The sequence below is a fragment of the Ictidomys tridecemlineatus genome, chromosome 6 (genome assembly GCF_052094955.1).
Source record: "Ictidomys tridecemlineatus isolate mIctTri1 chromosome 6, mIctTri1.hap1, whole genome shotgun sequence".
Lineage (NCBI taxonomy): Eukaryota > Metazoa > Chordata > Mammalia > Rodentia > Sciuridae > Ictidomys > Ictidomys tridecemlineatus.
This window is the reverse complement of record NC_135482.1, coordinates 50,415,387-50,436,175: the sequence shown is the minus strand read 5'-3', so window position 1 is coordinate 50,436,175 and position 20,789 is coordinate 50,415,387. Positions and strand designations below refer to the sequence as shown.

At 35.8% G+C, this 20,789-nt stretch overlaps 1 protein-coding gene across 6 annotated transcripts in view; it reads left to right on the top strand.

The window, feature by feature from the left end:
• The window catches only part of Srgap1 (SLIT-ROBO Rho GTPase activating protein 1), a 279,415-nt gene that overhangs the window by 234,599 nt on the left and 24,027 nt on the right, over positions 1 to 20,789 (top strand). For 5 of the 6 annotated variants that reach the window (XM_005328689.4, XM_005328688.5, XM_078053214.1 and 2 more), the window contains 3 exons: positions 9,087 to 9,192; positions 12,069 to 12,293; positions 15,081 to 15,160. In XM_005328689.4, the coding sequence (XP_005328746.1) occupies positions 9,087 to 9,192; positions 12,069 to 12,293; positions 15,081 to 15,160 (411 nt within the window). Of the gene's footprint in view, positions 1 to 9,086; positions 9,193 to 12,068; positions 12,294 to 15,080; positions 15,161 to 20,789 lie in introns of those variants that run through there. The other variant, XR_013440538.1, reaches the window with a different exon arrangement.

Below are 20,789 nucleotides of genomic sequence, written 5' to 3'. Positions count from 1 at the left end.
AAGTTCAAAGCCAGCCTTGGCAACCTAATGAAACAGCATCTCAAAATAAAAAAGGACTGGGGATGTGGCTCCGTGAAAGTGCCTTTGGGTTTAAAAAAAAAAATACAACTCAAAGGTTTTAGTCTATTCATAGAATTATGCAACCATTACCATAATCAATTTTAGGACATTTTCATTATTCCAAAAGAAACCCCAATTATCAAACATTAGCAATCATTTTCCATTTACCTATAACCACCACCACCCACAGCCTTAGGCAATCATTAATCTACTTTATGTCTCTGTAGATTTGCCTATTCTTGCCATTTCATGTAAATGGAATCATAGAGTCTATAGTGTTTTATATCTAGCTTTCACTTAGCATAAAGTTTAGCATATATCAGTACTTCATGTTATAGCATGTGTCAGTAATTTATTGCTATTGCCAAATAATATTTTGCACACATACACCACTCCTACCTGCTTTTAATAAAAATTATATCATACTAGTTTACTACAAATGGATATGAAGCTTCTTTTTGAGTTGATGAAAACATTCCAAAATTGTTGGAGGTAATGTACAATTCTGAGTATGATAAAGATCATTGAATTGTACTATTTAAATAGGTAAGTTATTTGGTACGTGGTTTACATCTCAATAAAGCTGTTGTAAATAAAGTTATGTCATAGTGGCTCTTTATAAAGCACTTTTTAAACTTAATATTAACATTTTATCATATCAATACATATTTGTCTAAATATAGTTTTGTAGCCATATAATGATATATTTTTTTAATGTGACATCTCCTAGTTTTATACCTTCAGATTGTTCCCAATGATTTGGCAATTGTACAAAATACTATGGTGCACGTTCTTGGTGCATATATCTATTTTCCCACTTCTGACTGGTTCATGAAAAAAGACTTTGAGCTCTTCCTGATGCTGTAATGTATATCATTGCTATAAAAGCTTCATTGACGTACATGATGATTTTTCTCTCTGAATGCTAAGTTTCTGTTTGATATCTTATAATAATGTTCTTAGGTTTCTTTTATCCTTAGACATTTTTACTAGGCTGAGTATCTGAATAGGTAAAGCTTCCTAGGCTAAGACTAACGTTCTTCAATAACCTCAATAGATATCCAGCAGAATAGGAAACGTTATTTATATATTTATTTCTCTAATGCTGTTATTTAACTAATAGTGAAAGCAGTGGTTTAATTCACAGAAGTCAATTTGATATCAGTTAATGGTAGAGGTATCCAAGTAATTATTTCCCTTCCCCCCCCCCATGGATAGAATGCCTTTATTTTATTTGGTAATTTTTATATGGTGCTAAGGATTGAACCCAGTGCCTCACATTTGCTAGGCATGTTCTCTGCCACTAAGCTACAGCCCCAGCCCAGTTATTTTTTTTATTTTTTATTTGCTCTTTTTGGATGTACACGACAGTATATTTTGACATATTATACATAATGGAATATAACTTATTCTAATTAGGATCCCATTCTTGAAGAGGTACGTGATGGGAATTACATTGGTCATATATTTTGTATATGAACATAGGAAAGTGATATCCAATTCATTCTACTGTCTTTCCCATTCCCTTTCCCCCTCTCATCCTCCTATTCCCCCCTGTCCAATCAGGGGAACCTCCACTCCACCCCCCACCACCAATTGTGAGTCAGCATTGGCATATCAGAGAGAACATTCGGTCTTGAGTTTCTGAAGATTGGCTTATTTCACTTAGCATGATAGTCTCCAGTTCCATCCATTTACCAAAATGCCATTATTTCACTCTTATTTATGGATGAGTAATATTCCATTGTGTATATGTACCACATTTTCCTTACCCATTCATCTGTTGTAAGGCATCTAGGTTGGTTTCATAGCTTAGCGCACACACACACACACACACACACATACACACATACACACTACTATATGCAATTGAATAACACATGGATGTTGTTACAGTGAATTTAAAAATCCCCCAGGACTGGTAAATTCACCTTTAATGCTGAGGTTGGTCTATGGAGCTTGAAAATACTTGTGTGCCCATTGTTAAATTATCTCTAAATGTGGCCACCAGGGATTATCTTTTCCTTTGTCTACATTCTTAAGGATAAATATGCATCTTGTCATTTATGATTTGTTTTCTGGCAAACGAACACTTTCACAAATAGTACCACAGAAGAACTTATATTTTGAGGGTAATGACCATTTGAATTTTTTGTAATTTTCTGTGGTGAATTTCACACGCACTTTCCTGGAGCTGCCACACCCCCACGCCATGAACTTGAGACTGATGTGAGAGCCTTGCACTGCTAAGAAAAGACCATAAATTAGCCTTGAGAGCTTTGAGCATGGGACCAAGATTGGATGAATGCCACTTTTACCAAATTACAAGAGATCTTGAATTGTGGAAACAAAGTCCAGTTTAAAATAAATCAAGTAAAATACAGATTTTCCTCACTGACACCTTTTTGGAAGGGAAGAAAAGATCCATCTTTATATCCAGCATGAAACTATGGGAGCCCATGAATTGCCCACAAGGAATGCACATTAATCAGAGTGTCAGTAGCAATCATAAATTTTGACCTGGTAACTGGACTCAGGAGAGTAAATGAGTCATTTGTACCAGAGCAGAGCTCCTGTACGATGCTGGCCTCAAGCCAGCTGAGCAGAAGCCACGAGAAGCCTCCTCCTCTCACTGGACTGAGGCCTTTGGGGCAGATGGATTGGCTGCTCCTTCAGGCATGCCACCAACTCTGTTTTGCTTGGATATGTGTTTGCTCTAGTTATAGAGAATATATGCTTGTCTCACGTGACTTTAGGTCATCTTTTTTGGGTGCCATTCTTTTCTACCCCTGTAACTTTTCACTCCTGTCTTTCATTTTTATCCCAGAGCCTCCCCGATTCTCTTTTGCTGCATTGTGGCAAAGTATACTTGACTAAAAAAAATTGACCACTTTTAAGTGTACAGTTCAGAGACATTAAGTAAATTCACACTATTGTGCAACCATTATCACTATTTCAGAATTTATGCTTCTTCTCAAACAGAAAGTGTACCCATTAAATACTAACTCCCTGTAGCCACCCCTGCTTCCTCCAGACCCGTAGACTGTCTGTCTTCCTTTCTGTCTCTGTGACTTTGCCCATAGTAGGCGCCTCATGTGAGTGGAATGACATCATCATATTTGTGCCCTTGTGGCTGGCTCGTGGCACTTAGCTAGATGTCCTCAGGGTTCATCCATGTTGTAGCATGTGCACAATGACCTTTTTAAGGCTGAAAAAAAATATTCGTGTGTGTACCACGTGTGGTTTATCCATTTATTCATGAATGTTTGGGTTGTTTCTACCTTTTGACTTTTATGAATAATACAGCTGTGAACTTGGTATAAAATTTGAAATTGCCTTTGAAGGGAAGAAGAACCAAGGCTAGAACTGAGAGTGAAAACAAGAGCATCCTGAAGTGAGCGTAAAGCTTCCGGAGGTCATGCCTGGGGCCCTGTCTGTCCTCCTGAGCCACTTCCCTTTATGGGACTTGACAGATATCAGGGGTCAATAATACAGAAGGAAGGATTCCATCTACATTCTTTCCTATCCTTTTCTACTGTAGGACTCCAAAACTAACAGCTCATTTGACAAAATACAACATCCATTCATGTTCAAAATACTAGAAAAACTAGGGACAGTAGGAACATATCTCAACATTGTAAAAGCTATCGATACTAAACCCATGGCCAAAATTATCTAAGTGAAGAAAAATTGAAAGCATTCCCTCTAAAAACTGGAACAAGACAGGGATGCCTGCTTTTACTACTTCTTTTGAACATAGTCCTAAAAATTCTAGCCAGAGCAATTAGAAGAAAGAAATTGTTGGGCTACAAATAGGAAAAGAAGAATTCAAACTATCCCTATTTGCTGATGATATGATTCTATATTTAGAAGACCCAGAAAACTTCTTGACCTTATAAATGAATTCAGCAAAGTAGCAGGATATAAAATTAACTCCTGTAAATCAATTGCATTCCTATACATCAGTGATGAATACCTGAAAGAGAAATTAGGAAAACTATCCCATTCACCGTAGCTTCAAGGAAAATGAAATATTTGGGAACTTATCTAACAAAAGAGGTGAAAGACATCTACAAAGAAAATGACAGAACTCTGAAGAATAAAATTGAAGAAGACCTTAGAAGCTGGAAAGATCTCCCATGTTCTTGGATAGGCAGAATTAAAGTTGTCAAAATGGTCATACTACCAAAAGCACTATACAGATTTAATGCAATTCCTATTAAGGTTCCAGTGACATTCTTCATAGTAATAGAAAAAGCAAATCATGAAATCCATTTGGAAAAATAAGAGGTCCAGAATAGCCAAAGCAATCCTCAACAAGAAAAGTGAAACAGGAGGCATCACAATACTGGACTTTAAATTATACTGCAGAGCTATAGTAACAAAAACAGCATGGTATTGGAACCAAAACAGATATGAAGACTGATGGTACAAAATAAAGACACAGAGACAAACCCATAGTAGACAAAGTCACCGTAAACATACACTGGAGAAAAGATAGTCTCTTCAACAAATGGTACTTGGAAAAGTGGAAATCCATATGAAATTAGACATGTATCTCTCACCCTGCATAAAACTCAATTCTAAGTGGGTCAATAACCTAAGCATTAGACCAGAGACCCTGTGCATACTAGAAGAAAAAATAGGCCCAAAATCTTCATCATGTCGGGTTAGGAACCAAATTCCTCAACAAGACTCCTAAAGCTCACAAAGTAAAATCAAATGGGATAGAATCAAACTAAAAAGCTTCTTCAAAGTAAACAATCAAGAACATGAACAAAGAACCTACAGAATGGGAGAAAATCTTTGCCATCTGAACTTCAGATAAAGCATTAATCTCCAGGATATATAAAGAAAAATTCAACACCAATAATAATAATAATAATAACCCAATCAATAAATTGGCAAAAGAACTGAATAGACACTTCACCAAAAAATAAGAATAGTCAACAAATATATGAAAAAATGTTCAACATCACTAGCAATTAGAGAAATGCAAATTGAAACTACACTGAGACTTCAAATCTCACTCTAGTCAGAATGGCAATCATCAAGAATACAGGTAACAATAAATGTTGGCAAGGATGTGAGGGAAAAGGGTACATTCATACGTTGCTGGTGGGTCTGCAAATTGGTGCAACCACTCTGGAAGTGCAACCACCCTGAATCTATGGAGATTCCTTAGAAAACTTGTAATGGAACCACCATTTGACCAGTTATCCCACTCCTTGGCATATATCCAAAAGACTTAAAATCAGCACAGTATAGTGACATCACCACATCAATGTTCATAGGAGTTCAATTCACAATAGCTAAGCTGTGGTCAACCTGGGTGCCCTTCAATAGATGAATGGATAAAGAAAGTGTGGTACATATACACAATGAAATTACTCAGCCTTAAATAAGAATGAAATTATGGCATTTGCAGATAAGTGGATGTATCTGAAGATATCATGCTAAGTAAAATAAGCCAACCCCCCCCCCAAAAAAAAAAACAAAGGCCAAATGTTTTCTCTGATAAGCAGATGCTGATTCAAAATAGGTAGGGTGTTGGGAGGAGTGGAGACTCACTGGATTGGACAGTGGGGAATGGGGATAAGGGAGGGAGGATGGGAATGGGAATAACAGTAGAATGAATTGGACATAACTTTCCTATGTTTACTTATGAGTACACAACCCGTGTAACTCCAGTGAAATTTCACATGATGTACAACCACAATATGGGAAGTTATACTCCATGTATGTATAATATGTCAAAATACATTCTACTGTCAAAGAACAAACAATAAAATAAAGTAAAACCTAGCTGCTGAAATCCTGTCCCTGGTGACCTAAACTTTAAAGTGAGGATTAGCTTGGAGAATCAGGAGATTTAACTATCAAAATACCCAAGAAGTGTTTTGGGAAAGAGTGTTTGGTATTGTTTTGTTTTTCATCCTCACATGTGCCTTTATACGTGGCCAGTAAAGAGGAGAAGGTTTTGCCAACAAAGGACCATTCATCTTTATAATTTATATTTATGATGAGACCATTCATCTTTACAATTTATATTTATATGATTGTATTAAACTTTGTAACTGGTTTCAAGCATGAACATAAAATCACTAATGCAAACACAATTAACTAAAGAACAAGGAGCACAAGCTACTAAATGTCAATATGAATTGATACCAGTGTGCTAAATTATCTTTTCAGTCTTTAAAATAAAGCAGCAACAGGGGCTGAAGCTGGGGTAGAGGGCTTGCCTCACATGTGTGAGGCACTGGATTCCATCATCAGCCTCACATCAATATAAATAAATAAAATAAAGGTATTATGTCCATCTACAACTTTAAAAAAATATAAAAAATAATAAATCAGCAACAATCATTAGATACAGTTATTAAAATTCAGCTATTTCATTAGATACAGTTATAAAAAGTCAGCTTTTAACCAGTTAATTCTGATATAAAATAATTGGTGAAAAATCATCCCCATTAAATTCTCAATGACTTTCACATTACTTCATTCATAGATATTTCCTTGATACGGTGTAAGTTCCCCAGTTTCCATGAGGTTGTTACAGAAGGCAAATAGCTTACTCTACAACATAGTTTGATCCTACTGGCATTCTGGGTCTAAATTGGGAGGAAATGTTAATAATTTAATTTTTGAGTTCTAGTGGCCTGAATGATATGTCCTGGTTTAATAACTTTTTTTAAGCATCTTACTCCCTCTTTTTTAGTAAATAAAAACAAAGACCACTGCCTGAAAAGTGTATTATACATACTACTTTATCTTCAATAGATGTGACCCTAGCCTACCTTGTACATAGTGGGGGTTTTTCTTATTTTGAAATACTTTACAAATAAAAAGTCCAAATATAACATTTCCAATTCATAGTTACTACACTCATGCTATTACTAATCAGAGGTCTATATTTAAAGAATAAAAAATGTCACAGGAATGTTGAATGTGTTATTATATTTTACTTAACATTCTGGTTAAAGAGTTTCTGAAATAATATTTTTTTTATGAGATGACAGAGCTACAATTCTAACTCCTGCATATTTAAAGGCAGGCAGGAATGGAAATGTTCTTTCCCCAGGAATCCTGATAAATTATTTGCTATTTTGCAAACTTAATTTGTGGTTGAGTAAAGAATATTCTTAATACATTTTTTGTACCTTTTTCAACTGTGCAAAGGGACAAATAAAATGGCCCCATTTGATAATAAGTAGAAAGCAGCTGGAGTCAGCATTCAAAATTCCAGGAAAATGAGTTTGGCATGAGTAATTAAGGCCATAGTTTTCAACCTTGGCTGCATAAAAGAATCCCGGCATCAGCACTTTTAAAAATCTCCCCAAGTGAACTCAAGTCAAGGCTGAGTGCCACTAGTTTAAGAGGAATGAGAAAGGGAAACTGAGTTAGGAGAATATTATGATGGTCTGAGTGAAAAATAATAAAAAACTTCAGCTGAGGAAATTAGCAGTCAGATATCCAGAAGAAGAAACAGCCGGACATCTCTCCCACACAAGGGAGAAAAAAAAGATACCGTGGTAAAAGAGATGGTTATAACCTGAGACTGAATGAAGTTGCCATTGAAGAGATCATATAGAAATCTTCTGAGAGATATCCACATTTGGAGGGTGGGAGAAGCTAAAAAAAAAAAAAAACTGAGGAGGAGAATTGATCTTGTTCAGTAGGATATGAATATATCAAGAGCAGTTAGGAATTAAGAATTAGATGGAACAATATGAAGTAATTTGTAGGAGACAGACCAGAGATTGAACCCAGGGGCACTTAACCACTGAGCCAAATCCCCAGCCCTTTTTATTTTTTATTTTGAGGCAGGATCTCACTAAGTTGTTTAGGAGCTCGATAAATTGCTGAGGTTGACCTCAAACTTGCAATCCTTCTGCCCCAGCCTCCCAAGCCACTGGGATTACAAACAGGCCTCACCTCATCCAGCTGAATACTTTAAAGTATTTTCTCAAATGTTCACCTTTTGGGTGCCCTAAAAGTTGTCCTTCATAAAGGCACTTTGAGATCCAAGAAAAATTAGCAGATTTATGGAACAGAAGACAGAGGTTCTAATCCCAGCTCCACCCCTTCTAGTCCATTCACCTTGAGAAAGCCACTTGCCCAGGTCTCACTTTCTTACCCTGTTAAATGGGGATGACAGCATATGCCCTGACTCCTGATGTTATTGCCATTAACTTAGATACTACAGTATGTTAAAATGTGTTGTAAAGTATAAATAGTGAAGCAAAGAATGGATTAGTATAGTGACATTTTTTTTTTTTGCTGCTCTTTCACAAGTACATTAGTATTGAGCTATTTTGGACAATTTGGATTCCTAGCAAAGAGGGAGAACAATACTAGGACATCCCTCCTGGGACTCTTCTCCTCAAGGAGCTCACCATCCCATGGGGAAATAAATAACTATAAATACGTACTTTCTGTGAGGGCTGGAATTATATCACTGATCTGTTCCTAAGGCTTAATTCAGCACTTGGAACCTAGTAGGCTCTCCTAAATATTTGCTTTAGAAAGTTGGTGCAATAATATAAAATAAGGCCAAAAAAATCATATAAATAAAATGCTGTGGTAGTTTTGAGAAAGGAGAGATTCAAAACCTGGCATGTTGCCAGGATCAGAGTGGCTCACAAATATGTGAGTATGAATTAATGAATAATGGCTGGAGGAGGTTGGTGCCATGCCCCTAAAGCCACTGTGCAGCAATAAGGGGTTGAAACCATATCAGATGCAAAATTTTAAATTAGCAACAAGGGGGAAAATGATTTTTAGATCTAGGAAGACTTTAAACTCCTCAAGGCTAAGGCCACAGTCATCAAAACAGTGGTGGGTCCGAGGGAAACACCCTCAGAAACAGTGGTACACCCAGGCTGGTCATTTATTCACTTTATTGGTTATGATTGCGTCTTCCCCAGGCAAGGTACTGTTTATGATCAGATGTATACTGCAATGATCTGCTTTAAATGTGGAAGTTTAAGGGCCCTGACCATGTCATCTTCTCTCTGTAGGAATAGATAATCTCTATGAGAGGGCGCTTCACATCCGCAAACTCCTCCTGACCTTGCCCAGGTCGGTCCTTATAGTGATGAGGTACCTCTTTGCCTTCCTCAATCAGTAAGTACCCTAATGCTCTGTCAAAATGCCCATCTGAATTCTGTGTTCCTGAATCTTATAAAAATGTACATTGGGTTCTATTTATCAGCTGAGTAGAAGAGAAAATGATTGAATGTAGACTGAAGGTACATTTTTTTCTCAGCAGATCAAAGTCTTTGTATGATTGATAGATAAAAACTCTACCTCTGATCCAAAAGTTAATGCAAAAATATCCAAATACTACTAAAAAAAAAAAAAAACCTGCTAGTGAAATATGTTTTTCCAACCTCCACCCAAAGCTAACATTTTTTGTCAAAATGATGTAAACCGCCTGCTCATTACAGAAAGTGTCTGTGATTTTTTTTAATGTCATAGTCAAAGATGTAAGAAAATCATAGATGAGACTTATTCACAGAATCAAAGAAGAATTTCTGCAAATGCACCGTAATGAGACCCTGTGAAGAAGAATATATTTCTAAAATATTTTCTAAAGTAATGTAACAAATCTTAAAAGCCACTATACAGTTTTCAGAGAAACTTTACTCTTATTTTAGGCAACTTGATGTTCAGTTATTTCCTGATGTATGGGCTCCATTGTAAGAATATCTTCCAGGAGTCCTATTGAAGAGCTCCCTTGCTGTGCAGCATTTCAGTTAAGCACTTGGAAATAAAGAAATCCAGGGGGAGTCAACATGTTGAGTACTCTCCCTTCCTCAAATTAGGATATTTTCTCATCTCTATTTCATTGAGGGTTTTGCATCCTCAAAAGCCATGGAGATGTTCTGCAACTCTGCTGACTAGACCTGAAATCACACCCACTTGGGTTGGCCCCGAGCCAAACACCATACAATGTTGGCAGGGAACTAAACAGAAGAGGGCTCTACTGCTGACCCTATGGTGCCCAGAACATTCCCAAATGACAGTAGGAATCCATTTGTATAGAAGTCACCACTGAGATTTAAAAAAAAAAAAAAAAAAAAGGAAGAAAGAAAAAAAAAGAAGTCACCACTAGAAACTAGTGGTATCCAGAAAGATTCAAACAATTATATTTAGTTTAGATAGAGTCTCTATGTTTAACCTTTAAATAATCCTAGTCACCCAGGCAATTGTAAAAACCCAGGGTCTTTCCTTCTTTACTTTTAATTGCACATGTCATAATCTCTGCATCTCCAGGGCCTGCCCTATATTGCTGCTGGCCCTCTCTATGCTCTTCCTACCAAATTTTCCTGACACAGCTGAACGAATCCACTATGAACCAATGAGCCACAGTGGAGTCTGTTCATTAAGAAAGTTTTCAAAACCTGAATTTAATGCATCACGAATCTCAACAGAAAGACAGATGCACCAGGGGTCAATCAGCTGGCATTGCTTCCAGTGATTCTGCCTGAAGTTGCTCCTTGTCTGCTTGAAGAGACAGGGGTCCAGGGTCTAGTCCAGGTTGCTTGGGACAGGAAGTTGGAAAAGAGAGATTGGGAGGCAGGGGTTTAACTCAGTGGTAGGATGCTTGCCTTGGCATGTGGAAGTCCCTAGGTTCAATACCCAACACTGCAAAGAATTAAAAAAGAAAAAAAAAGCAACAAAAAGCAAGATTAGCTATTCTTTTTCATCATAAAATCAAAACTTAAAAGTAGCATTTTTATATCGGGCTTTTTTTCTCTTCAAGACAGCACTAAAAGAAAGATTAAGTGTGAGTCTCCCTGCTGAGCTCAAGTGTGTCTTTTGAAAATTAGACCATTCTTGTTCTGATTCTCACCTCTCCATCCTGCCCCCATTTTTAAGATGGTGTGAAACATGATCATTTGCTGTTATTGTGAACTTTTTGTAAGGGTGAATGTTTGAGAAACGGCAGAAGGGAAAGACATATGTTAGCTATGGAAATTATGCTTTTGTATTTTCTACTTTCTAGACTATCTTATTTCCGAGAAAGGGTAAAGTATCGTGTCAGGTGGTGTCTCCGTTTCTTTGTGTCTCTCATCATCTCACAAAGGTAGTTGAGTCTCCTTTTTCTCCTCCCATCTGTCATCTGTTCACCTGGATTTTACATTTCCTTTCAAGGCTGACATTCTATATACTGAGAGAAAGCGTCTCAAAACTCTCCCTAGCACAGCATCTTACCCATGGGTTAGAGACCTGGCATGAAAGAGATGGCTTATTTTGACCTGCCTGTGAAAATGTTTCATAAATGTCCATTGGATTTGGTTTAGACATTGGTACTAAACACCAGAAATTTCCCCTAAGTTTGCCACAATAGTGGAATGAGAGAATCAAGGATTCTGTTCCCCTTTTCTGGCATGTCAGTGTTTTTGTGACTCTGGTTGTTGGTTAGTGTTGGTAGACTTAGCCAACAGCAGATTTTAAAGCCTAGAGTTGTTGGTTGCTTCCTTTCAATAGTTACGAAGAAAAGGCACTTTGTTTTCTTCTAAGATTTCCTCATGGTATATAGAAGAAAACTGAAATCTGAGGTATTTTTAAGTGGTGCGAAGACAAACTTAAAGGCCATACATGAAGCTTTATGGATATCATACTGTCTCTCCAAAATTTACTTGAATAGCATTGAGAGCCTGACCATATTTACAGATAAAACTCATCTACTTGATTTTGGTTGCCATTGCAGAGGATACTAGATTAAACTCTCTTCTAACTTTTAAAAACACCACTTAAAATTAAACAAATTTTCCCTTCTCAGTTTTTACCTAGTAGAAAGTCATACCTCATTTTACTTTCCTTGGAGTTCAGTAAGTTCAACTTTAAGTCAGTTGAAATATCATTTTATTCTAATAATAAAAACCAAGTAAAATAGTTTACATCCCTGTTTTCAGAAGGTGAAGTATCTTATTAAACATGTTTTCATTTTCCCCCTTGTTACTTTACAATTTCTTTCTTGCGTTCTTTCACAGTCTTTCACAGTACAGCGATGAGAACATGATGGACCCTTACAACCTGGCCATTTGCTTTGGCCCAACATTGATGCCTGTCCCAGAAATACAGGATCAAGTGTCTTGCCAAGCTCATGTGAATGAAATCATCAAGACCATCATCATCCATCATGAGACTATTTTCCCAGACACTAAAGAACTGGATGGACCCGTTTATGAGAAATGTATGGCTGGAGATGACTACTGGTAAGTCCAAGAATTTTAGTTTTTCCCCACCAAAAAAAAAAAAAAATGATGGAAGTATAGATATTGACTGAATTAGGAAAATGAATTGCCTATAAATGACCAATGATTCCATTTTTAAAAAGGAAAAAGAAAGGGAAGAAGCAGTAACATTTTCGATGTTAGTCTACTAAGATCCATGGCAACACTGGCTTTTTACTAGGGAAATTCATAGTCATCCCTCTGTTTTCCCCAAAACTTACATTTTGTTAAATAAACCCACCTTATTATTATGACTTTTGTAGAGAATAAAAGTTTTGATGCTATAGAGAGCTATATTCATTTTTATTATTACATTAAATCTGAAAAAGATGGCTGATTAAATTAGCAGATTACATTTTGTGGTTTTTTTTCTTCTTCTTTTTTTTTTTTTTTTTTTGGTACAAGGGATTGAATGCAGGGGCACTTAACCACTGAGCCACATCCCCAGCCTCATTTTGTATTTTATTTAGACACAGGATTTCACTGAGTCACTTAGGGCTTTGCTAAGTTGCTGAGGCTAGCTTTGAACTCACGATCCTCCTGTCTTGGCCTCCCAAACTGCTGGGATTATAGGCGTGCATCACCATGACTGGAATGTTTTTCATTCTTAATCAGATATTTTAGATTCCACATAACATATTTTAAGACTCATTTTAAAGGGGGTTTGTCAATGAAGTAGATTTTTATTTTTATTTTCGCTGTAACCCTTACTAATAAATAGTATTATAGTAATAAAGATAATTATGAGCAAATTTATTATATTCATGTATTTTAGGAATAAAAATTTTTAATATGGCAGTATGGGTACCCCCTAGTAAAGTATAGAAATGGAGACAGTATAGTCAATTAAATAACCTCAAAAGTAAAAACCCTGAAATGTTTGTGCTATTTGATACTTGAAATGTGAGTTTTAACAAGTTTCTTAGAAATCATGTTCAATAAAATAAGCTTTGATTCCTTGAGCCCCTATTATATGCTGGTTACTTCATGTACATGATCTCTTGTATTTATCATGAATATTCTACCTTATTAATTTAGCGAGGCCAGGGAGCCTGCTTAGTAATTAGTAGTAACCTAGTCCGTTCTGTTGCTATGTCCGAATGCCATAAATTGGGTAACTTATAAAGAAAAGAAATTTACTTCTCACAGTTCTGGAGACTGAAAATCTAATATCAAGATCCTGGTATCTGTTATGGGCCTTCTTGCTGCATTATAACATGGTGGAAGGCATCAATGACAGAAGCAAGGGAGTAGGTGTGATCACATTCTTCCTCTTCTTATAATGCCACTAATTCCATCATGTCCCCCATCATCTCATGAAACCCTAACTACTTTCCTTAGGCCCCATGAACATGAGAATTTGGGGATTGTTTCCAACACATGAACTTTGGGAGACATACTCAAACCATAGCACCAGGAACCACTGATTCTAAAGCCCACAGGAGTCTTTCCACATGCAGCCTCCTTCAAGAATTGTCTGAGTAGCTAGGACTCAGCAGTAGCTAGAAATAAACATGTCTAAATCCTCATTCTGGACCATTCCTAGGACACTGTGTTTCCCCTTTCCTTGCAGAGGATTAAGTAAAAGTGGAACACATAGCTGAAAGAACAAAAATAACTGAAAGCATTTTTACTTAAAGGGTAGTATGATGGTTAAGAAAACTCGGTGTTATTTCCAGAAGTATTGCTTCCTAAATTAGCCACAGCCCATGCTAAATTCCAGTTCTGTAGTGTATCCAGCAATTTTACACATGAAATTAAATTTAGTAATATTCACTTGAGTACTTATTATGTGCAGGGTACCTCCTGAAGCTGGGCTCTGGGAAAGTAAATGAATAAAACTCAGCCCTGCTGTTAGTCATCTTTGTTTTACAGCCAGTGTCGAAGGCATGTTTAGCATTCCTAGATATTTGAGCTTTATCAGTAAGCTCTGCTGTCTTATTCATTTTTTCAAAGGCCAAATATGTAAAGATAAGGTCAGTAGTATTTGATGTATTGTAATCTAGGACATTTTGTGGTCACTGCTTTTCCAAACTAGGTAAAGCCTATGTTATAACCTTGCAACCAAGGTTAATGTAGGCTTGAGTATGTCCTTTTGCTTATATGTAGTGTTTTCTAGGGCACTGCTCATTTTACACAGAAAATCAATTATACAGTAATTGTCCCCCAACATCAGCAATATAAATGGGATTTTATAGTAACATCAGTTTTATGTTTGTGACCAATGATTTTTTACCTATTAGCATACATTTGAGGAGAGGTAATGGTAGTGTTAAAGGATAAATTCTAAAAGAGGATAAAAATAATAATTCTCATATAAATGTAAAATGAACACATGCCAAGGAATAATGGGAAAGATGCTACAGTCAGTTCAAAGAAGAAGTCAAAGATCCATCAATTTATATGTAGCAAAACAATGGTTTGAGTTTGCAAAAACACGTCTGTCTATGGGGCAATAATTAAACATCTTCTGTCTGAATTCAGCTAATTTGTTTTCTTTGGATAAGAGTTATTTGTAATGCCATTTGTTTTCTATAATTTCTGTCTTATTAGAATTGTAAAATAATCTAGTTAAAGATGAATGTGGATGGACAGATAGACATCACCATAGAACCAGATAATCAACGGAGGTTCTAATATTCCATTGAAAAGACTCTCCAGTAAAAATCTTGCCATTAAAAGTCATATTTTTCCTTGAGGAAGCAATTACTCATTTTTAACAATTCTCCCCACTTTTGTTTCATATGAATTCTCATTTCTGCTCCACAGTGACAGCCCGTATAGTGAGCACGGTACATTGGAGGAAGTGGACCAGGATGCTGGTACCGAGCCCCACACCAGCGAAGATGGTAAGCCCTGTGCTCATGCTATTATAAAACCAGTTGTTCTAGACTTTTTTTTTTTTAACAATTGGGTTCCCCTGGCTTCTTTTGTTTGGTTTAGTTTGGTTTTAGTTTTGGGTGTTTTATGTTTGTTTTTGTCTTTTCCTCATTTAATGTGTAAGAGTTCTCTATGGGTCTGGATCCTCTGTGTAAAGAGTTATTGTGGCCCTTTATGGGGGGCTTTGCCAAAATCTTCTGTTCTGAAGCTTTTTTTGTTCACATGCTTCTTATGCCTTTTGCTAAAAAGAGGTTCTTAATTTTAAAGCTGGTGAATTTTTCAGTCTTTTCCCTCATGGTTATTTTACTTTGTGTCAACTTTAAGAAATCCTTCTGTACCCTAAGATAATAAAGATAATTCTCCTATAGTTTTTTATTTTATTGTGATAAAACACATAACATGAGCCCTGCCCTGTTAACAAAAATGTAAGTGTACCATACATTATTGGTGATTATAGGTTCAGTTTTTTTCAGCAGATCACTAGAGCTTATTCACTTGCCTGATACTTTATTTCTGTTGATTAGTAACTCCTGATTTTCTCTCTCCCAGCTCCTAGCAACCACCAGTCTTCTTTTCCACTGTTTCTACCTGTCTTTCCCTATACCACAGTCTCGATTTTGATACCTTTTAATAAATCTGAATAGTTAGCAAGGCAAGGTCTCTGACTTTGTCCTTCTTTACCATTCTTGCCCCTTTGTAATTCCACTTAAATTTTATGCTCATGCTGGGTGCGGTGGCACACATCTGTAATCCCAGCAGCTCGGGAGGCAGAGGCAGGAGGATCACAAGTTGAAAGCGAGCCTCAGCAATTTAGCGAGGCACTAAACAACTCCATGAGACCCTGTCTCTCATAAAATACAAGGTGGCTCAGTGGTCGAGTGCCCCTGAGTTCAATTCCCCAGCACCAAAAAAAAAAAAAAAAATAGACTCAGTTTTTCAAATTCTTAAAAAGTAATTTTAAAAATCCCTGAAAATATGTTGGGTTTTTGATTGCAGTTATACTGATTTTATATATATTAACATGGGAGAATTGATATCTTTACAGTATTTAGTCTTCCACTCTGTGAACATGTTTCCAGTTATTAAATGTCTCCCAATTAACTTTAGATACTCTGTAGAGATTATTTTTGAACTTTTTTTACCTTTTTAAGTTTAATACTTCATATTAATTTTCAACACTTTATTTTTTAATATTGACATATAAACCATCACTTTTAGTACCTCTTCAGCTATACACACAAATTTTTTTCTTCCTTCTATATCTGTGATTAGTCTTCTTCAAAACTATTTTTACTTTTTTTTTTTTTTAATTTCTACATGTTCTGTTTGGTGTACTTTCATATATACTGTTTGGCCATTTTTTATATTCTCTTGTTTTTGCTTATAATATTTATCCTTTCCATTGCTTCTGTTTATGTGTCTCGTAATTCTAATATATATTCCTAGATTTTTATCGGCTCTCACTCATTGGGTTTTATTTTGCAGTGAATTTGTAAATTTTTTATGTATTAGGCTCATTTGAAGATAGCTTCCTCCAGAGAGGGTTTTCATTTTCTTCTGCCTCAGGCACAACTAGCCTAGGATGCCATCATTTTTGGTTTGAGGTTTTCCAGACCACCCAGGTGTTGTGAATCTAAAATGCAGACCTGTTTGAGGGCTTGAATGTGGTTGGGACTCTCAGAGATGATGTATTCTAAGATTTGAGATAGATTATTTCCTCAGGAAGTGAGGTGGATGGGAGAGTTCCAGAACTTAGAAGTTCGAGAAGAGAACTAAACATATTATAGAAACTTCTAGAACATTACAGTGAGGTTCTCACTTAAAGAGACACCAAGAATTTGATTCTTTTGGTAGGAGAGGAAGATATTTAGATGCCCCATGCTGAGTGAGCATGCCCAACTTAGTCTCCTACGAAAAAACAAAAGTTTAACTAGACCAGGAAAATACCCTCAGTACAAAAATCTGACTCCTATGTTCTAATATTCTATTTACCTCTCTGGGTTCCCATTTTTTCATTGAATTTTTGGTCTTTAGTATTCCTTACTGTAGCTTATTAATGCAATTACCAACGTTTGGTTTTTTTTAAATGTAGGATTTTCAGTTGATTTTAGCAGGAGGGCAATTAAGATTTATAGTATCTATTCTCTGCTAAAAAAAAAAAAGAAAAGAAAAAATCTAACTCCTTGTGTCTTTATTTTTTTTAATTTATATATCTTTAATTTTTTTTTACAATTTAATTATTTTTTTATTGGTTGTTCACAACATTACAAAGCTCTTGACATATCCTATTTCATACATTGGTTATGAACTCCCAATTTTACCCCAAATGCAGATTGCAGAATCACTTCGGTTACACATCCACAATTTTACATAATGCCCTATTAGTAATTGTTGTATTCTGCAACCTTTCCTATCCCCTACTATCCCCCCTCCCCTTCCCTCACATCTTCTCTCTCTACCCCATCTACTGTAATTCATTTCTCTCCTTGTTTATTTTCCCATTCCCCTCACAACCTCTTATATGTAATTTTGTATAGCAATGTGTGTTTAAAAGCAAAACAAATTGATGTTTTCTAAATTAAAGTTAGAAGACCTTCTTTAAAGTGATTGCTTCTATTTCTTTTTCTTTTGGGGGGAGGGGCAGAGGTCGGTCGGTACCAGGGATTGTTCAATTCAGGGGTATTTGACCACTGAGCCACATCCTCAGCCCTATTTTGTATTTTCTTTACAGACAGGGTCTCACTGAGTTGCTTAGTGCTTTGCTTTTGCTGAGGTTGGCTTTGAACTCACCATTGCCTTGCCTCAGGCACGCCCAGTGAGAGCTTCTATTTCTATGAAGTTGCTTTTGAAAGTCTCTGAACCCTTCCTCTGCACCCTCCTTTCTTTTATCTTAGGTTTCTTTGTTCTCTATATGGTTGGATCTTTTTTCTCTGCTGATTTCTGTGTCCTTGCTTTCTTCAGTGAGAGGAAAAGCCAAGACAAAGCCCCAGCCATCTCTCTTCCCAAATATCAGTCTTATCATCATGCCATCTGTCAATCATTCTTACCTCATGACCTAAGAAAGAAAGTGTTGAGTGCTCTATGTACTAGATACCGTTTTGATCACATTCACCTGATTTTGCCAAAAGACAAAGGATTGCTTACAAAGGAGAGATATTCTGTCCCACAGCCAACACTCCAAAATCCTATAACTGTATTAACTAGAATATTGATTACATTTTCAATTGCCAGGTATCTCTGAAATGGTATCACCAGAGAGAACAGCTTTGGTTTTCAGTCGACTGGCTGTCACAGAACTAAACCATCCTCTGCAAGGGCAGTAGGTAGCAGATCAAGGAAGAAAAGTATCAGGGATAGTAAGGTCTCCAAGAGAAAGAATGATGTAATAATATTTTATGTAAAATTATAAGACATGGAAACATAAGATTTGGTAACACCAAGCAGTCTATCAGCACTGCTGAATTTTCCTTCCCTTTGCACAAATCACAATAGCCATGCAGAAAAACCAAGTGATCATGTTATACCCTTACTATTATTGTCATTGATATTAGTGGTAACAGCATCCTATGAAGTCTCTCTCTGCAGGATATTAACAGACTGTGAAGCTGTCCTTATGAAAGGGGCATGTGCAGCATGCCCTGAGATTGATTTGCCATGCAATGCCTAGACTAAGATGTGTGTAAATAGCTTATTGATTGACACTTGACTGTGAAATGGTTCTCAGGGGAATAGAAAAAGTCAAAATAATGAAGTTGCTCAGAATTACTGGTTGATGTACCAGGATTACCAATAAAACATTTTTTATTTCTTCATTCGGTCGTTCTTTCATAACCTAGCCACATTTCAGTAAAATGAGTCTAATGATTCTGTTCCTAGTTGTTTCAAAAAATATTAAAAAGAAGAGATGATGATTATAGAGATGATGATTGTGAAATTATGATAAAATGTATGTATATATATATATATAATTTATATGTGTGTATTTAATATATATATATATTAAATTGTCTTAAATAGCTCTTGGCCAGCATTAATAGTATATGATAGAATGACATGAAATATAATGTTAACTATGACACATTAATTATTCTCTTTTTTTCCCCTCTTGGACACAATATATGAAGATTATATACCATGTCATGTGCTAATATTTTCTAATTTTTTTAGTAAAATCAAATATAAGTATATGGATATGTTCATACAGGAATTTCCAAACTTGTATGTCATGAAGTTATTTTTAATAAGTTAGCATGTCTTCATTCCTCCATGACCATTTTGACTTCCCTGGAGAACTGAAGAACAGGTTTTGCTCTGTCATCTCAAGTCAACCAGAATTGATTCTTTATCTGCAAGTTTAGAACAAACTATGAAGTCATTTATTTTAAACATAAAGCTATCTCTCCTCTAAGAAGCAGACTTAGAGAATTTAATAAAACTGTCATTCATACAGTGTTAATAAAATATGATTTTAGGAGGCTAGGGATATAGCTCAGTTGGTAGAGGGTTTGCATCTTGCCTCACATGCACAAGGCCCTGGGTTCAATCCCCAGCACTACAAAAAAAAAAAAAAAAAAAATATATATATATATATATATATATATATATATATATATATATAAAATCTGTTTGTGTGTGTATACACACACATATACATATATGTAATATGTATGTGATTTTAGGAGGGAACACCAGAATATTACCATATGAGTTGAAAGTTATATTCAATTGCTAAAAGACTTAAATTGTTGTTTTAAAAATTATTCATTTACATGTAAATCAGAGTGTTGTGGTACTGTGATATGAAATACTATTGACCTTAAATATTATCCACTAGCAAAATGATGGTACATTTTTCATTTTTAAAATGTTTTGTTGAAATTTAACCAGACCCTTCATATAAGATGAAACCTAAACTTTTTCAGTGTTTATTGGATTTTATGCTTTTACTTTATATATCTCAGAGAACTTTGAGTTTATAAGGTGAGAAAGAAGCCTAGCTGTCTATTAAAAAATCTCTGATATGTGGATACCAACATGTAACAAGGGAGGGTGGTGAGGGGAAAAATAGAAATCCATTGGATTAGATCAAGGGGAATGAAGAGAAGGAGTGGGGGATAGGAATAGAAAAGTCAGTAGAATGAATTGGACATAACTTTCCTATGTTAATATATGAATACATGACCAGTGTAACTCCACATCGTGTACAACCACAAGAATGAGAATTTAGACTGCATGTATGCATAATATCTCAAAATATCTCTACTATCATATATATCTAAAAAGAACAAATTAAAAAATTTTTAAACAGATTTTTTGATAATACAGAGAGATCCGCTCTGTCTTCTCCCAGTTTCCCTCAGTGGCAATACCTACATAAGTATTGTACAGTAATCACCACCAGGATGTTGATGCTGATATAATCTATTCACCATATTCACATTTCACCAGTTTTACATGCACTTATTTGTGTGTTTACTTAGTTCTGTACAGTTTTACTACATGTACAGATTTGTATGACCACAATTATAGTCAAGATGCACAGTTCCATTTCTAGGATTCCATCTACTACCCTTTATAGCCACAATCACTTCCCCAGTA